The sequence below is a fragment of the Musa acuminata genome, chromosome BXJ3-9 (genome assembly GCF_036884655.1).
Source record: "Musa acuminata AAA Group cultivar baxijiao chromosome BXJ3-9, Cavendish_Baxijiao_AAA, whole genome shotgun sequence".
Lineage (NCBI taxonomy): Eukaryota > Viridiplantae > Streptophyta > Magnoliopsida > Zingiberales > Musaceae > Musa > Musa acuminata.
The window spans coordinates 3123409-3140056 of record NC_088357.1 but is presented as its reverse complement, the minus strand read 5'-3'; the positions used below and the strand labels follow the sequence as shown (position 1 = coordinate 3140056).

General features: G+C 49.7%; 3 protein-coding genes and 1 pseudogene across 3 annotated transcripts; 2 read left to right on the top strand and 2 right to left on the bottom strand.

Annotated features, from left to right (window-relative positions):
• Window positions 1–20: 20 nt before the first annotated feature.
• Window positions 21–1866, top strand: LOC103996975 (L-ascorbate oxidase homolog). Its single transcript, XM_009418055.3, has 3 exons — window positions 21–268; window positions 350–1462; window positions 1569–1866. Exons 1-3 carry the CDS (start codon window positions 21–23, stop codon window positions 1864–1866), a joined length of 1659 nt encoding a protein of 552 aa, XP_009416330.2.
• Window positions 1867–2406: 540 nt separating this feature from the next.
• Window positions 2407–5108, bottom strand: LOC135649987 (cation/H(+) antiporter 15-like). Its single transcript, XM_065169011.1, has 3 exons — window positions 4902–5108; window positions 3667–4776; window positions 2407–3582 (listed from the first exon to the last, which is right to left on the bottom strand). Exons 1-3 carry the CDS (start codon window positions 5106–5108, stop codon window positions 2407–2409), a joined length of 2493 nt encoding a protein of 830 aa, XP_065025083.1.
• A 431-nt stretch (window positions 5109–5539) lies between these two features.
• LOC135586991 (2,3-bisphosphoglycerate-independent phosphoglycerate mutase-like) lies at window positions 5540–14357 on the top strand (annotated as a pseudogene).
• A 692-nt stretch (window positions 14358–15049) lies between these two features.
• LOC103996974 (probable calcium-binding protein CML27) lies at window positions 15050–16001 on the bottom strand. Its single transcript, XM_009418054.3, has one exon. It carries the CDS (start codon window positions 15858–15860, stop codon window positions 15279–15281), a length of 582 nt encoding a protein of 193 aa, XP_009416329.2. The 5' UTR covers window positions 15861–16001; the 3' UTR covers window positions 15050–15278.
• Window positions 16002–16648: the final 647 nt, after the last annotated feature.

Here is a 16648-nt window from a genome sequence, read left to right as displayed (position 1 = left end):
CAGGGGAGCAACCACCGATCATGGGAGGGGGTCGCGATGCGCTCCTTGTGTTCCTCTGCCTTCTTGGCCCCGCGGCGGTGCACGCCGAGGACCCGTACTTGTTCTTCACGTGGAACGTCACGTACGGCACCGTCTCTCCCCTCGGCGTCCCTCAGCAGGTCATCCTCATCAATGGCCAGTTCCCCGGACCCAACATCAACTCCACCACCAACAACAACATCGTCGTCAATGTCTTCAACAACCTGGATGAGCCCTTCCTCTTGACGTGGTTTGTTGTCTGTGCTCGTTGAGCGTGTCGCTGATGAGCTTCTTCTTCTTCGTTCATGCTGACCCGGTGCTTGTGTATCAGGAACGGCATACAGCAGAGGAAGAACTCCTGGATGGATGGCATGCCTGGCACCAACTGCCCCATACCTCCCGGAAAGAACTTCACGTACCACTTCCAGGTGAAGGACCAGATCGGAAGCTTCTTCTACTTCCCCTCCATGGGGATGCACAGGGCCGCCGGGGCGTTTGGCGGCCTCCGCGTCAACAGCCGCCTCCTCATCCCCGTGCCTTTCGCCGACCCAACCGACGATTACACCGTGCTCATCGGCGACTGGTACGCCAAAAGCCACAAGGCCCTCGCCGCGATCCTCGACGCCGGCCACGGCATTGGCAACCCTGCCGGCGTCCTCATCAACGGACGAACCGGTAAGGACGCCAGCGGCAAGGACGACACGCCGCTCTTCACCATGGAGGCCGGAAAGACGTACCGCTACCGCATCTGCAACGTCGGCATGAAGGTGTCGCTCAACTTCCGGATGCAGAACCACCGGATGAAGCTGGTGGAGATGGACGGGTCGCACACCGTGCAGAACGACTATGAGTCCCTCGACGTCCACGTCGGGCAGTGCCTCTCCGTGCTCGTCACGGCCAACCAAGAACCCAAGGACTACTACATGGTCGCCTCCACACGTTTCACCAAGTACATGCGGACCGCCACGGGCGTCATCCGCTACGCCGGCTCCAGCGTCCCACCGTCACCCGAGCTGCCGGCGGCGCCTATCGGCTGGGCGTGGTCCTTCAACCAGTGGCGGTCGTTCCGATGGAACCTCACGGCCAGCGCCGCCCGGCCCAACCCCCAGGGCTCCTACCACTACGGTGGCATCAACATCACCAGAACCATCAAGCTCGCCAGCTCGGTCGGGCTCGTCAACGGCAAGCGCCGCTTCGCGCTCAACGGCGTGTCGCATGTGGAATCCCCCACCCCACTCAAGCTCGCGGAGTATTACGGCATCGCCGACAAGGTGTTCAAGTACGACAGTATCAATGACGAGCCACCGGCGGCCAGCGCACCGATCACGGCCACGCCGAACGTCCTCAACGCCACCTACAGAACTTACATCGAGATCATCCTCGAGAATCCTGAGAGGAGCATTCAGTGCTACCACTTGGATGGCTACTCCTTCTTCCCTGTCGGGTAATCTCATCACGCCGCCTACACCGCAACCGACTTGCCCTCGAGCAGTATCAGTACTCACCTTCCATGTCGCCGATGAACCAAATATTTGGTGTAATGCTTGCAGGATGGGGCACGGAAAGTGGACGCCGGAGAGCAGGAAGACGTACAATCTTCTCGACGCAGTGAGCCGGCACACGATACAGGTGTACCCGAGGTCGTGGTCAGCGATCATGCTCACCTTCGACAACGCGGGGATGTGGAACCTGCGGTCTGAGATGTGGGAGAGGCACTACCTGGGGCAGCAGATCTACATCAGCGTCACTTCGCCGGAGAGGTCGCTGAGGGACGAGTACAACATACCGGACAACACGCTGCTCTGCGGCGACGTCGCCGACCTGCCGAAGCCGCCATCCTATGTCTGATTGCATGGTTGCGAGCTGATCCCCACCTTCATTCCACTTCGTGTGTATTAATCCGAGAGAGAGAGAGGGGGAGTACAATACATACATATATATGATCACAAGTGGCTTTTTGTATGACCAATTGTATGCTATTGATTGCACGGTTCTTCGATGCTATATTAGTTCTTGCATTTCAAGCTCAGTTTCAAAACTGTCTTACTGTTGCTTGTGTTTTGTTTTCTCCCTCTGTGACAGGATTAGCATCGGCATTCTCTTGATGGATCATAACAAAATTATCAGAATTGTTACTGTGATTATAATTTTTTGGCCTCAGGATTTTTCTTCAATAAGAGACAGAGGCAGACGGGACTACTAATAAAAAAAAACACTAATGACAGCAGAATTTAAATTATCGGAAAGGAAAATAAAGAATTAACAGGAAAAAAAAAGGGGAAAATGGTCAGTAGCCGTCTACGGTCTCTCCTAAGTCACAATCAGAGATGGGTCAGTGGCCGTCCCGCCTAAACCCTTTGTTTCCCCCGGGTTGACTCCTTCCGATACTCACTCTATCCGTTCCTCCACGTACTGCTGCATCACCAGCACCGACACCATCGCCCCCATGTCCGATGATACCAGCAAGTCCCCAATCGGTCCCAGCTCAGGGAAGTCGGTGAACTCCGTCATGCCTACCACGAGTGGCGAGCCCCCCCCGCTCGCCCTGCCCACCACGTAGAAGTCGTAGATGCTGCCCATGGACAGGATAGCCGCCACTGTTGCCGAGCTGTCGTTCACCACCTTGTCGGTGTACGAGACCGACGCGTTGTCCCCGAACTGAAGCCGGAAGTCCCTGATGCACTCGTCGTCCCACAGCCGGTCCACCTTGGCCGGCCATACGGCCGGCGCGGCGGCGGGCGCCTCAGCCTCGTAGCTGGGGAGGAACCGGACGACGGTGAGGACGACCCCTGGTTGCTCGAGAAACCGGCGCCCGTACATGAGCGCCTCGCGGTCGTCGGGGCCGCCAAAGAAGAGGATCGCAACGTGGAGGGGCGTGTGATGCCCGGCATTGGCGAACTTCCCGTGCTCGCCCAGGCCGCGGTCGACGAGGATTCCGACGGAGCAGGGCGCGTTAGTGAGGACGCCCTGGTTGACGGCGCGGATGGCAGGGTTGATGACCTCCATTTCGCCGTCCACCGTGAGCAGCTTGTGGAAGGGGAGGACGATGAGGGAGACCTGGTGGTCCGCGGCGATGTTACAGATGTCCTCATGCATGGACGAGTAGGCAGAGACAGCAGTGAGGGCCTGGAGGGTGACGCATCCGGCGTGCTGCTGGTACTTCTCGAAGGCAGAAACGATCGGTTCGGAGTGCACGAGGTCCGGGGGTGCGTTGTCGGTGTTCCTTCTCGTGAGGGTGCCAATGGCACCAGCTTCATGGACGATGAGCATGGGAGGGGTGCGGCCGGTGAGCTCAACGAGGTGGACGGCAGAGACCAAGAGCGGGGAGTCGTGGGTGGGGTTAGAGAGTTGAAGGAGGCTGATGACGGAAGGGACGTTGCGGACGGTGTGGACGCACGCCACCAGGCGCAGGTCGGAGTCCCGCCTCGAGAGCTCCAGGTTGCGCTGCTTGTAAATGGCCGGGCCGCGGCATTTCCTGTCGAGGGCTGTTACCAGCGGGCTCACCAGTGCCGTGGAGATGACCGACGAGACCACCAGCAACGCGTATATCTTCTGGTTAAAGACCTGCACGGGCTAATAATGCCCATGAGACGACAGCACACCAGGGTTGGAAGCGAGAGAGACGGTGAGGAAGGGAGGGGAGTTCACCTTTTCGCTCTTGCCCATGTTGAGGATGATCGCCTGAGCCGGGCCCATCGTGTTCATCAATATCCCGAGCGACAACCCCTGACAGCGCGGCATCGAATAGAAGGAAGAGATGATCATGCATCCGGCCACCTTGGCCAACGTCGCAACCACGACGATGCAGCCTAGCCAGAACATGTAGTGCGTCGGCTCGTTTCCCTCCGGTCTCATAAGGGATGCCACATCGGCCTTGAGTCCGCAGCCGACGATGAGGAACGGCAGCATGAAGCCGATGACGAAGTCGTCGAGCCGTTCGATCAGGGTTGTGGTGAGCGGCCCCTTGGGCACCGCCAGCCCCAAGACGAGGGCGCCAAACACGGGGTGGAATCCGACGGTCGCCGAGGCCAGGGCGGCGCCCAACACGAAGATGAGCACCAAACCCATGTACACGTTGTTCACCGGCTCGCCTTCCGGCATCTGCCGCAACGTCCATTCCAGGAGCGGCCTGACCATGTACAGGCACACGAGCACAAGACAGGCTGCGGCGAGCACCATCCAAAAGGGCGCAAGGTACTCATGAGCAGCTGCCTTGTCGCCAGGCCCAATAAGGGCAAAACACAGCGCGAGGAGGAGCCACGACACCACGTCGCCGACCAAGGCCGACGGCAGGACGACCTGACCGACTTCGGGATTCGGGATCTTGAGCTCCGCGAGGAGTCGCGCCAGGATCGGGAAGGCGGTGATCGAGAGTGCGAAGCTGAGGAGCAGGACGAAAGCGGCTTGCTCCGTGCCGGACGCCTTATAGCTGTTGTTCGCCATAGGGGCAGGTAAACCGAAGACCGCCACGATGGCGGCGGTCGCAAGCAGAGGGAGGGTTAGGCTGGCCATCGCGACGGCCACCACCTTCCTGCCCATCACCCTGAACACTTTCACGTCGAGCTCGACTGCGACTAGGAAGACGTAGTAGATGAGCCCCAAGAAGCCGATAGCCTCGATCAAGGTATAGCTCGTCGGGGGAAAAAGGAATCTGTAAAGCGGTTTAACCACCGATGTTCCCGGGCTTCCTGCATTCTCGGCCGAGGCGCTATTGTAAGTAAGCTTCCCAAAGGCCGCCGGCCCCAACAGTATGCCACCCTAATAGACAGGCAACTCCAAGTCAACAGCTGGACAAGATAATTCCACTACATATGGAATGAAAGCTAATCTCGTGAGACTTGCGGAACGAGAAAGAAAAATAGAGGAGAGGAAGTCGAGCTTACGATGAGCTCGGCGACGACTCTGGGCTGGCCGAAAGGCTTGAGGGCGTAGGCCAAGAAGCGAGTGAGCGCTAATATCACCGAAGTCTGCATGATTAGGACGGGAAAAAGGAATTCCGACAACACCTCAATGTCAATTTCATTAGCCCAAAGTCCGCTCAGCAGGATCATATCCGACGGAGGGCATACCGTGCTGTTCCCTTCCGTCATGTCTTGCGTCCAACAACGGCAACGATGGGTTAGAAGGGAGAGGGACGAGGGAAGGGAGGCTTCAGGCACAAGAGATGGGAGGAAGAATGGTGGTGACTGTATATATGGCCGGGGCACGGAGGGCTGCTATTTTAGCCCCGTTGTTCCGTAAGCTGGGGCTTAATTAGGCTTTAGTGGTTACAGACGACTGCCGTTACCAACAACCCCTAGACCTTCACTAACTAACACAACCACCTTCAGACGCAAACTTCGATTAACTAAAAACCGTTGTTTTAGTTATGTCTTATGAATCACTTTCTATTCCTTTTATTTTAAGCTCACCAAGCTCATATTATAACTTGTAATATGAAGACGACACGTGTCTCCAATAAAATTGTAAGGCACTAAAGGCGGGCGTTCATTGTGAAAGCCTCTCGTGTGTACCGGAAGGAGTCGAAGCTTCGGGACGCCCTCGCCGCCCGGTCTTTGCATCTGATACTTCAAACAGCGGCTATCCACAGCACTCGTCGCCCTGTCATCTGCGCCTTCTCACACCTCCATTCCCTCCTCTTGATCGATCGATTAAATTGCGCTAGAGTTGTAGCGGGAAACGATCCCTTCGTTCGACGTCGCGCGTTGTGTTGATCGCCCTGGTGTGTAGTCTCGTGGAGGGTTCGGAAGGATGGGAAGCCCGGAGTTCTCTTCGAAATTGGCGGACCACCCGAGGCTTCCCAAGCGAAAGACGGTGGCCGTGGTGATTTTGGACGGATGGGGGGAAGCCAACCCCGACCAGTACAACTGCATCCATGTCGCCGACACCATGTCCCTGCCGGCGACGATTTGTTGTTTGAGCAACACCTCATCTGGTAGAATCTTTAGTACTTATCGATGTTTAGTTCTGTTCTAATCTGGTACCCTGGATTCGCGAAGCCGTGTGAGTATCGAACATATAACTTGCAGTTATACTGTTCGGCATTGGGGATGCGGATTAGGGCCTAACGCAATTTGTGCTCATGAACATATAGGGTTGAAGACGGATAATTGGAGTACGAGAATTGGCCATATGGAAGTCGCCAATTTGATGTGTCAGTACGAGAATTGGCCAATATTTTAAACCCCTTTTTTATTTTGTTTAATCAGAAAATTTTGCTGTATCTGTGACCACTTAGTTATTTTCTGCTGCTACTCTGAATATGGCTGCGATAAAATTTGTTAGGTTATAGGTGGTGAGAAGAATTTGTTGTTTGGAGAAATTTAGCAGGTGGGATTGTTAGGAAAAAGCTAGATAAGATGATTACTCTACGCCAAACCAAATGCATTTACTGAGCCCAATTGTGCCATTTGGTAATTGCATGCATGATTTATCCGTTAAAGAGAAAGTTAGGATGGCAAACGGTTGGTTGGTTCTTGATGTTCAATGTTCTGGATTATTCAACTGAGTTGTTTCCTCATGTTTACTCAATGAATAAAAGGGTAAACATTCTTCACCATTTCATAGGGTGCTCCAGAGAGATGGAGATTGTTGAGGGCTCATGGTACAGCAGTCGGGCTACCTACTGATGATGACATGGGTAACAGTGAAGTTGGTCACAATGCACTAGGCGCAGGGAGAATCTATGCCCAGGGGTAAATTACACATTTGCCTACGTGCTTCAGCTACAAATCGTATTTTTTTCTTTATTTGCTTCTTTGTGTTCATATAACTTGCTTGGTTTTGAACTCTTTGTTATAAATGGTTTACCGGAACACTACTAACCTGATTAACTGCTCGTTACCTTCTGATTCTTCTGCTTGTCCTGATCATTGATGCAGAAAATGGTGCAACAGTAAAATAGCATTATGCTGGCTTTAATATTTGATTCATTTGCTGATATTTTACATTGCATTATATTATAAATATGTTTGTATGGTAGAATGCGCGTGTGCATTGAGTTATGACATGTAAATATGATTATATGAACACAATACAATTCGACCTATTTAGAAGTATTATGATACATGGCTTTCTGCTATGATCAAGGTATTGTTTGAATGAAATGAATATTTTTGCCGATTCAAAAGAACATTTCATTTATGGACTATTTTCAGCGATGTTGTCATCTTGACAGATTGCAATCATATACTTCATAGCTGAAACTATTTAGAACTACCGCTACATCAACATTGGTAGTGATTGCACTCAAGTAATGATCCTATATGTTTATCTGGAAAATCACTTGCAGATTATTAGAAATCTTTGACCTTGTTCTGCTATTATGTTTAGAGTACATTCTTTGATTCCCTCTTTAACAACTTTGTTGTATATCTTGATGAAGTACAATTTCACTACAATATGATGGCACGAGATATGTAAACTGCTGTTTTGGGCGACATGAGCTGTGCTAGAACAACACTATATAAGAATGTCATTAGTAGTCTCATGCCAATGCGATGTATGGGTGCTATGTGTGGCACATGCTGTCTGTATGTTTCATTTTTATTGGTTCATCCACTGTAAGCCAAATGTTACCCATTGTCAGGGCTAAATTAGTGGATCTTGCACTTGCCTCTGGGAAAATATACAAAGGAGAAGGTTTCAAATATATCAAAGAGTGTTTTGACAAAGGGACTTTGCTTCACATTGGGTTATTGGGCGATGGTGGTGTCCACTCACGGCTTGATCAACTACTAGTACATATTTCTTATTTCTGGTTCGTACTTTAGAAACTTCAATCATTCATCATCATCGATGACTTCATTCTTGCAGTTGTTACTAGAAGGAGCTAGTGAACATGGTGCCAAAAGAATCCGTGTGCACATAGTTACTGATGGCCGTGATGTTTTGGATGGTAGCAGTGTACGATTTGTAGAAATACTTGAGAATGAGCTTTCAAAATTGCGTGAGAAAGGCGTTGATGCACCAATTGCATCTGGTGGGCGCTGGATGTATGTATGTGACAATGGACCGTTATGAGGTAAAGTGCAAAGGTTTCTAGTTTGTATGCTGATCAAGTATCGATGGCACCAAGCAAGATTGCTTGTGGAGAAATAATTAACTTCTAATATACAGTTGTCATTTTTTTATTATCACAAAGCCCGGCCATTGGTTCCTTTTATTGTTCCTGCAGAATGACTGGGGAGTTGTTTAGCGAGGATGGGATGCACAGGTTCTTGGTGAAGCACCATACAAATTCTGAAGTGCTCTTGAAGCCATTAAAAAGTTGAGGGAGGACCCAAAAGCCAATGATCAGTACTTGCCTCCTTTTGTCATAGTTGATGAGAGTGGTAAAGCAGTTGGACCTATAGTAGATGGAGATGCAGTTGTAACATTCAACTTTCGAGCAGATCGGATGGTTTTGATTGCAAAAGCTTTAGAGTATGAAAATTTTGATAAGTTTGATCGGGTTCGGTTTCCAAAATACGATATGCTGGAATGCTTCAATATGATGGGGAATTGAAGCTTCCAAGCCACTATCTTGTTTCTCCTCCAGAGATAGAAAGAACATCTGGTGAATATTTAGTGCATAATGACATCAAAGCTTTTGCCTGCAGGTAATATTCTATGCTGTTATCTAGAAATTGTTAATTATTGTGATAAACTTTTAAAAAAATGTACATGATTTGTTTATTTTTTATCAATACATGAATCATTCTATTTGCAGAGATATTGGTTTTATTTCCATAAATTACCACTGCCCATAAACTTTTAGTTCTTCTCTGTCTATAGTTTGTTAACTATAAAGTTGATTAACTTAATTAGTCATACAAACGTTTTGTATTTAGATGGTCTACTCTCTTTCATGCCTTGGACTACAAATTGGTGAAACCTACCGAGATGATTAATAGTTTCAAGATTTGGATTCTCATCATAGCTGGTATGATGGAAACCCCTATAACGGATTATAATGGCTGTTGTCAGTCTTCTTGATCACTGTTGTCTTTTTCAGATTTAGAATAATTATTGTCAACCATACCTATGAATTGTAATAGCTGATAACTGCAGACAAACTCCCTATGAGCTATTTGTGCTGGTGAGACAATGTTACTAATTACTGTTTTAATCTCAAGATTATTTATGATTAAATTGTATTAAAACCCATGGAGATTCAGATAATATTACTCTCTATCATCCGTCAGAGCTTGTTATTTGTCTTGACAAAATCCTTTGATATTCCAAATGTTTGTTTCCCCCTTTATTTGCCCAAACAGAGTGAAATTTTCTTGTCTTGTCATGGAAGATGGAAGAGTCCTTCTAGTCAATATAAAATGCTAGGCAGAACATTACCTATGCAGCATGCATTGTTGAGTTGGTGATCTCTGGATTCAATATGAACTATTTGTGTATGAGCTTAAGTTAAATGTTCTTATACTATTGAAATATATATATTAGGGAATTAAACATAGTTCACATGCACATTTCTAATGCATGCTGAGGACATATTTCTGAACTTTGCCTTACCAGATTTGTATTGTTAGAAGTCATTTAGAGCAAGACATTAATTTCTTCTTAACTCTGTATGGGGCTGTTGCTTACTACCTATCACATACATCCACATGCCAAATGTCTTTCTTTTTTCTCTGACCTGCAGTGAGACTGTCAAATTTGGTCAGTCACCTTCTTTTGGAATGGTAATCAATCAGGATATTTTGATCCATCCATGGAAGAGTATGTTGAGATACCCAATGACATGGGGATTAGTTTTAATGTTCAACCCAAGATGAAAAGCTTTGGAAATTGCTGAAAGGGCAAGAGATGCTATACTCAGTGGCAAGTTCCACCAGGTGATTAACATTTGGACTGTAAAAGTTTTTCTTTTTATATTGTTTTTTTCTTATGATTTATTTTCTGCAGGTATGCATCAACCTAGCTAATGGAGACATGGAAGGTCATACCGGAGACATCAAGGCTACTGTTGTGGCATGCAAGGTAGCTGATGAAGCTGTTAAGGTAAATTTATGAAGTTCGTGTTTCTTCTGTTGTTAGGCTTTACGCTTTGTACAAAATGCTTGGGGTTGTGTTCAAATACTGTTGGACGTTGAAGTAAAATTTTAAGCTTATAAACCCTTGGAGAACTAATCTTTAAGTTCCATAAATTCCAAAATTGGCGTAGGACTAATTTGTCGATCAAATAGGGCTAGTCATGACTCTGCAACTAGCAAACTCTATGACTAAGAATTTTCTTGATCCACCTAAAATATTTTAGTGGATTGGGTCAAATTCAACATGGCAAGTGAAGTATTTTCAGATGTAGTTTAGATGAATTTTGCAAAATGTTATGTTTTTAGTGCATGGCATTTTTTAGTCCATTAGACAATATAAACTGTTGTTCCCTTTTTATGTCAAGCTACTACATTTTCTTTGTTGCTTTTGGTTTCTTCAAACAATGTAGTTGTTAGTGATTTCCTTCTTCTCTACTGATGCAGCTTATACCTCCTAAGAGGAGTTTTTCACATTGTTATGTTCACTACATCAGATGTATTCATGGCAATGTTACAGAACAATGCCATGACTGTAGTTTTAGCTTCTAGATGATTGTCATCATCATGGCATATTTGCAAGTAGATCTCTTATCACGAAGACCTAACAATCCTTTTAGATGATAATCGAAGCAACAGAAAAGGTGGAGGGAGTCTATGTTGTGACCGCCGATCATGGTAATGCCGAGGACATGGTCAAAAGGGATAAGTCTGGCCAACCACTTCTTGGCAAAGATGGGAACATCCAAATTCTCACCTCCCATACACTTCATCCGGTAAGTTCTACCTTACGTTCTCAATTCATCATCATTGTTTCCCGTCACTTGTTTCTGTGCTGCTGAAAATGCTAGCTTTCAGGTATTTCAGCGTTCTAGATTGGTTCACTCTTACAGCTTTCAAGACTTCTTTGAAAACAAGTATCAGCTGGTGTATAGATAAATTCTTGAAGATATCAGCTGGTCGATAACAAGACCTCAACCGCTTGCCCGATACAAAGTTAAATTAAAAAAACAAGTATTATTTCTGTTGTCCTGAGTGAATCGCCATTCGTATGAAATCATGAGTGTAGATGCATATTTCATTATACATACTTTTGTGCTGCAGGTTCCGATTTCGATCGGAGGCCGTGGGCTTGCACCGGGCGTCCGATTCAGGAAGGATCTGCCAAATGCTGGGCTTGCCAATGTTGCTGCTACCGTGATAAATCTTCCCGGCGACTACGAGCCGCACTAATTGAAGTGGTTCGCGACTGAACAGTGGTCCGACGACCCATCTGCGATTAGGTACGCCATGCCAAAACCCCTCTTCTTTTAAATCTTCGATCTGCAATTACTCGAGTTTGTTCGTATTGCCGCAGATTTCGTGGCTTCGGAAACAACTTTGAGAGCCGTGGCCTCGGGGCCGACGTGGCTCAGTTCGGGTCCGGACGTCGGGGATCTCTCCGGGGCGTGCCTCGAGCCCGCGGGGTCGGTCCGGTGCGATGGTCTGATCAGGACGGGGTCGTCGTCTCCTCCGGGCAGGGGCTCGTCGTCCGCGCGGTCGGCGGGGACCCTCGGCTTCGCACCTGCACAAAGGTCGGGTCGAGCCTCCCTCCGACAATCAAGTTAGCAGAAGATGTGGAGGGGGTTTCAGAAGAAGAAGTGTTTGTATGTGTGACCCCCCTCCCTTCTATGATGAACGAGAGGGTATTTATAGAGAAGCTTACTGATGTTTGATGAGTCCACCTGCAGGAGGCAGGCTGATAGCGTCTGACATGGGCGCTGGCGTGGCGTGAAGAACCGCGCCTGAGTAGGTGTTAATGCGCCTCGGCCGGTATTCCGGTTCGATTGACCGAGTGCAGTCGCGTCGATCGAGGCGTGAGGCGTCGACTAACGTCAGCCGAGTCTTATCATAATTACTATCCTCATCATATTCCCCCCCGGAAAGAAGCTATGCGTCGGACGTTGTAACGGGAGTCCGAGGCATGGCTTAAGCTTTCAGACGGGCTGGCCGCGAAGGCGTGGTCTCGGGGAAAATGACGCCGAGGAGCACTACGCAGGCGGGCTGGCCGCGCAGGTGTGTCCCGGAAAGCATGGGGCCGAGGAGCACGACGCAGGCGGGCTGGTCGCGCAGGTGTGTCTCGGGAAAGCATGGGGCCGAGGAGCACGACGCAGGCGGGCTGGCCGCGCAAGTGTGTCTACGGCCGAGGGAAGTGGCTCGGGCCGAGAGACACAACTCAGGCGAGCAGGCTGCGCTGAGGTGGACTCAGGTAGTCCATGGCCGAGGGAAGTAGCTCGGACCGAGGGACACAACTCAGGCGGGCAGGCTGCGCTGAGGTAGACTCAAGTAGTCTACGGCCGAGCCGTGTAGAGTCAGAGGGGTTTAAGCTAGGGCCAACCGCGAGCCGAGAGGGGGTCAGGTAGATACTGAACCTTCGCTCGGAAGAGACTGAGGCAGGGCTTAGATTTCTTTTCATGAGGACTACATCGGGTAGCCACCGTAGGTGCTTGACCTCTCTTATGGAGCCCGCGATCGGAGGTCGTCCCTTCTCTTCACGGTCGCCTAGGCCTCGGCTGCGATGTACCGGTTAGCCCGCTGGAGCATCTCTGGCACCGTAGTGGGAGGTCGCTCCGCAATGGACCAGAGGAATCTGGAAGGTCGTAGGCCTATCACAAACGCCTGCACTAACAGAGAGGGGTGAGTGTCTGGCAAGCCCCGGATTTGCATGGCAAAGCGATCCACAAAGTGTGAGAGGGGCTCATCCTCCCTTTGTTTGAGTCCGAGGAGCAGTGTCGCGAAGGGCTTTGGCCGTGCACAGGCTACGAAGTGGAGCTCGAAGTCATTGGCGAGCTGGCCGAAGGAAGCGTTCGTTCCGGTCTCCAAGCCGCCATACCACGCGTGGGCCGGCCCTCTCAGAGTGGTAGGAAACGCTTTGCACATCAGGGCATCAGAGGTTCCGTATAGCGTCATTTGGGCGCGAAAAGCAGTTACATGGTCCGCTGGGTCAATAGAGCCATGGTAAGCGTCCAGAGGGGGGAGCTGGAAGTCCGGGGGGACTGTCAGGTCCCGTATCTCGGGTGAGAAGGGAGACCCTTGGTGTGCGTTCTCCCCGGGCTCTCCCTTGGACCTGCGAACCTCTTCCTGCACCTCGTCGAGTCGCTGGCTGATGAAGCGCAACTAGGCCCGCAGGGAGTCCGAAGAGAGCACTTCAGGTTCCGGGCGGCCGCTCGGGTTTGTCTTCACTGGATCCCCGAGCGAGGCCGGTCGAACCCGAGGCGAAGTGGGGGGTTCCGGTGGTGTCAAGTGGGCCCGAACGAGCGCCTTGCGTTGTCGCAGTGGTTCGATCGCGGGCGGGTGCGTCGGATGAGAAACGAGCGGGATAATGGTTTGCACCATTTCCATCATAGCTCGGACTTGACGGGCGAGGTCCTGAAAGGCCTCGGGTGACACGGGCGTTGAGTCGGCTGGGGCGCCGTCGAGCGGCGACAAGCCCGGGTCATTGAATATTCGCCAATATCGTTCGGAGGTTGTGGCGGGGTGTTCGTCACGATGGTCTCCGTGCGGGGGATGTTCCCCCGAGGCTTCGGTCGGGTGTGACCTCTCAACTGTGGGCTCATCTGAGCCGCTCGGGTGATCACCCGACATTCCGGGCCGTCCTAACGCCAAACTGTTGTGGGAAACAACTTTGAGAGCCGTGGCCTCGGGGCCAACGCGGCTCGGTTCGGGTCCGGACGTCGGGGATCTCTCCGGGGCGTGCCTCGAGCCCGCGGGGTCGGTCCAGTGCGATGGTCCGATCGGGACGGGGTCGTCGTCTCCTCCGGGCAGGGGCTCGTCGTCTGCGCGGCCGGCAGGGACCCTCGGCTTCACACCTGCACAAAGGTCGGGTCGGGAGGCTCGACCCGACCCCTCCGACGATCAAGTTAGCAGAAGATGTGGAGGGGGTTTCAGAAGAAGTGTTTGTATGTGTGACCCCCCCTTCTTTGATGAACGAGAGAGTATTTATAGGGAAGTTTACTGTTATTTGATGTGCCCGCCTGCAGGAGATAGGTTGATAGCGTCTGACATGGGCGCTGACGTGGCGTGAAGAACCGCACCTGAGTAGGTGTTAATGCGTCTCGATCGGTGTTCCGATTCGGTTGGCGTCGGCTAACGTCAGCCGAGTCTTATCATAGTTACTTTCCTCCAAGTTTCACAACCACATGCTCCCATAAGCTCGCTGTCTCATAGCATCATAAGTTTATATCTGAAGGACAATAATAGTGTTGGCAACCAGTCATCGGGTCTCCTGTGGAGCCGCTTACTTTGACTAACGAACAATGGGAAAACTCCCTTTTGGATGGCAGGTGGCCCCACCGTCTCCGAAATGGTTCCGTCAATAAATATTATTTTTTTTAAAAGATAAAAATCTTTCATAATCAAAATTTTTATCACCCAAGTTATCCGATATTTTTAAAAAATATATAAAATAAGATTTTGAATGCTCAATTTTGTTTAACAAATTTGTTATACTACTATTATATCATTATTTGACATAATATTTCAGATATTTTTTTAAATATGAAATAAGATTTTGGATACTCAGTTTTCGGTAAACAAATTTGGCATACTACCATTATATTAATATTTAATACATGATGGCTTTTTTATAATTTAATTTGACAATCTAAAATATTTAAATTCAAGTTAAAATTAATTGATGAGGTTTCTTAGATTAATATCTAATGTGTAAAAAGAAATAAAATATATAACTATAACTCTTTAAGATATATAATGTGTAAAATATATAACTATAACAATAACTCTATATCTAATGTGTAAAATATATAAATATATCTATGTCTAAAAGATATAAAAGATATCTAACGTTGATTATAACACTCCATATGCTCATCATAACCCCATGTGGGAAAATACTTTGGTAAACCACAAGAATTGTAGCACGAGTTATTGATCGACGACACTGACTCCTTTTAGTTCGACAGGTTAATAAACATAACATATCACGCATCGCAGCACATCCTCAAAGCTCAAATCAATCGGTCGCCCGACACACCATTCAAAGACAAATTATGAGAGGATAAGAAAAAGGTGCGTTCAAACTTGGCTCTAGAAATCTACGGCTATTAGACCTCCACGCGTCCTTGATGTGATGCGAGCAACATCAGCAGCATTTAAAAGCGGTGAGGGGCGAAGAGAAAAAAATTGAAAGGGAAAGGGAAAGCAACCAGAAAAAGGAAGTGCATCATGGGCCGTTGATCAGGCTCTCCAGACGGTGATGCCCTGCATCATGTGCTTGAACTCGCCGAAGTCGACCTGGCCGTCGGAGTTCTGGTCGACGGAGCAGATCATCTCTCGGACACGCGCGATGCTCTGGCCCTCCAGCAGCCCCAGCTTGGAGAGCACCGCCTGCAGCTCCGCCGCCGAGATGAAGCCGTCGCCGTCCTCGTCGAACACCTGGAAGGCCTCCCTCATGTCCTCCTCCTCGGCCGCTTCCTCCTCCTCGCCTGTTGCGTCGGGAGCGCCGAAGAGGGCGTCGCCGAGGGCGCGGTGGAGCGCCTCGAAGTCGTCGAAGGCGAGGCCGGCGCGGCCGGGAGGGATGTAGGCGGCGACGGTGGAACTGAGCTCCGCGGGGTCGGCGGCGAGGCCGAGGCGGTCGAGGGCGAGCGCAATCTCCTCCACGGTGATCTCCCCGTCGCCGTTGCGGTCGAACAGGTCGAAGACGCGGCGGAGGCGCAAGGTGTTGAGGCTCTCGGTGCGCAGCCGGAAGGACGGCGACGGCCGGCCAAGGGTCGGGGCCGGCGTCGGCAGCTGGCGGTGCGCGGCCATCCCTCCCTCCATGGCGTCTGCACGTGGACAACAGCAAGCGATCTAAGAGAGGTAGAGAGGAAGGAGAGGCGAGGGGTGAGAGAAGCTTCCGAGGGCGGTGCATCATATAAATAGAGGGAAACGCGGGAAGTCGGCGTGCGATGGGTGCTGGAAACGGCTTCTTCTACGAAAATAATAATTTGGATACGAAACGTTTTATTCTCGAGACAATGATATACAGTGGTGTCACGAAATTGACACTAGGAGATATGATTGACATGAGTCACATGTCCCTTACTGTGCCATAAGAGGAGAGTTTGTTACTTTTCCATTTATTCGAAAAGCTATCGTCGAGAAAAAAAATTGTAGATATTTATGGTCATCGGAAAAGAAAATTAATAAGTGAGAAGTTAAGATATATTTCTAAAATGGGGAAGTTGATCATAAATAAAGCAAACGCGGTTCCCTTGACCATCCCTGAGTCAACTAAACAAAATTTATGGCTTGATACACTTGCATCTTCCGGTAAACAGCTCACATCACGCTCTTGTTTATGACGAAGCTCGAGCTTGGGAGGCGGTGCACGACTCCAGGGCTCGACGCTAAGTTGACATCAAAGGAGAACATAGCGTGGGCAACACGTTATGCGGAGTTGCAGGCATGACGATCCTCTCGACGTGTCATAGATTGGTCCTACATCTGAAGAGACAAGGGTTTGTTATTACCATGGCGCTTACTGCCATGTGATGCCGTGAGCTGGAAGACTGTGTTGTAATCTGTTCCACATTAGTATTTAATGTGAGAGAAGAAGTTTATGATGA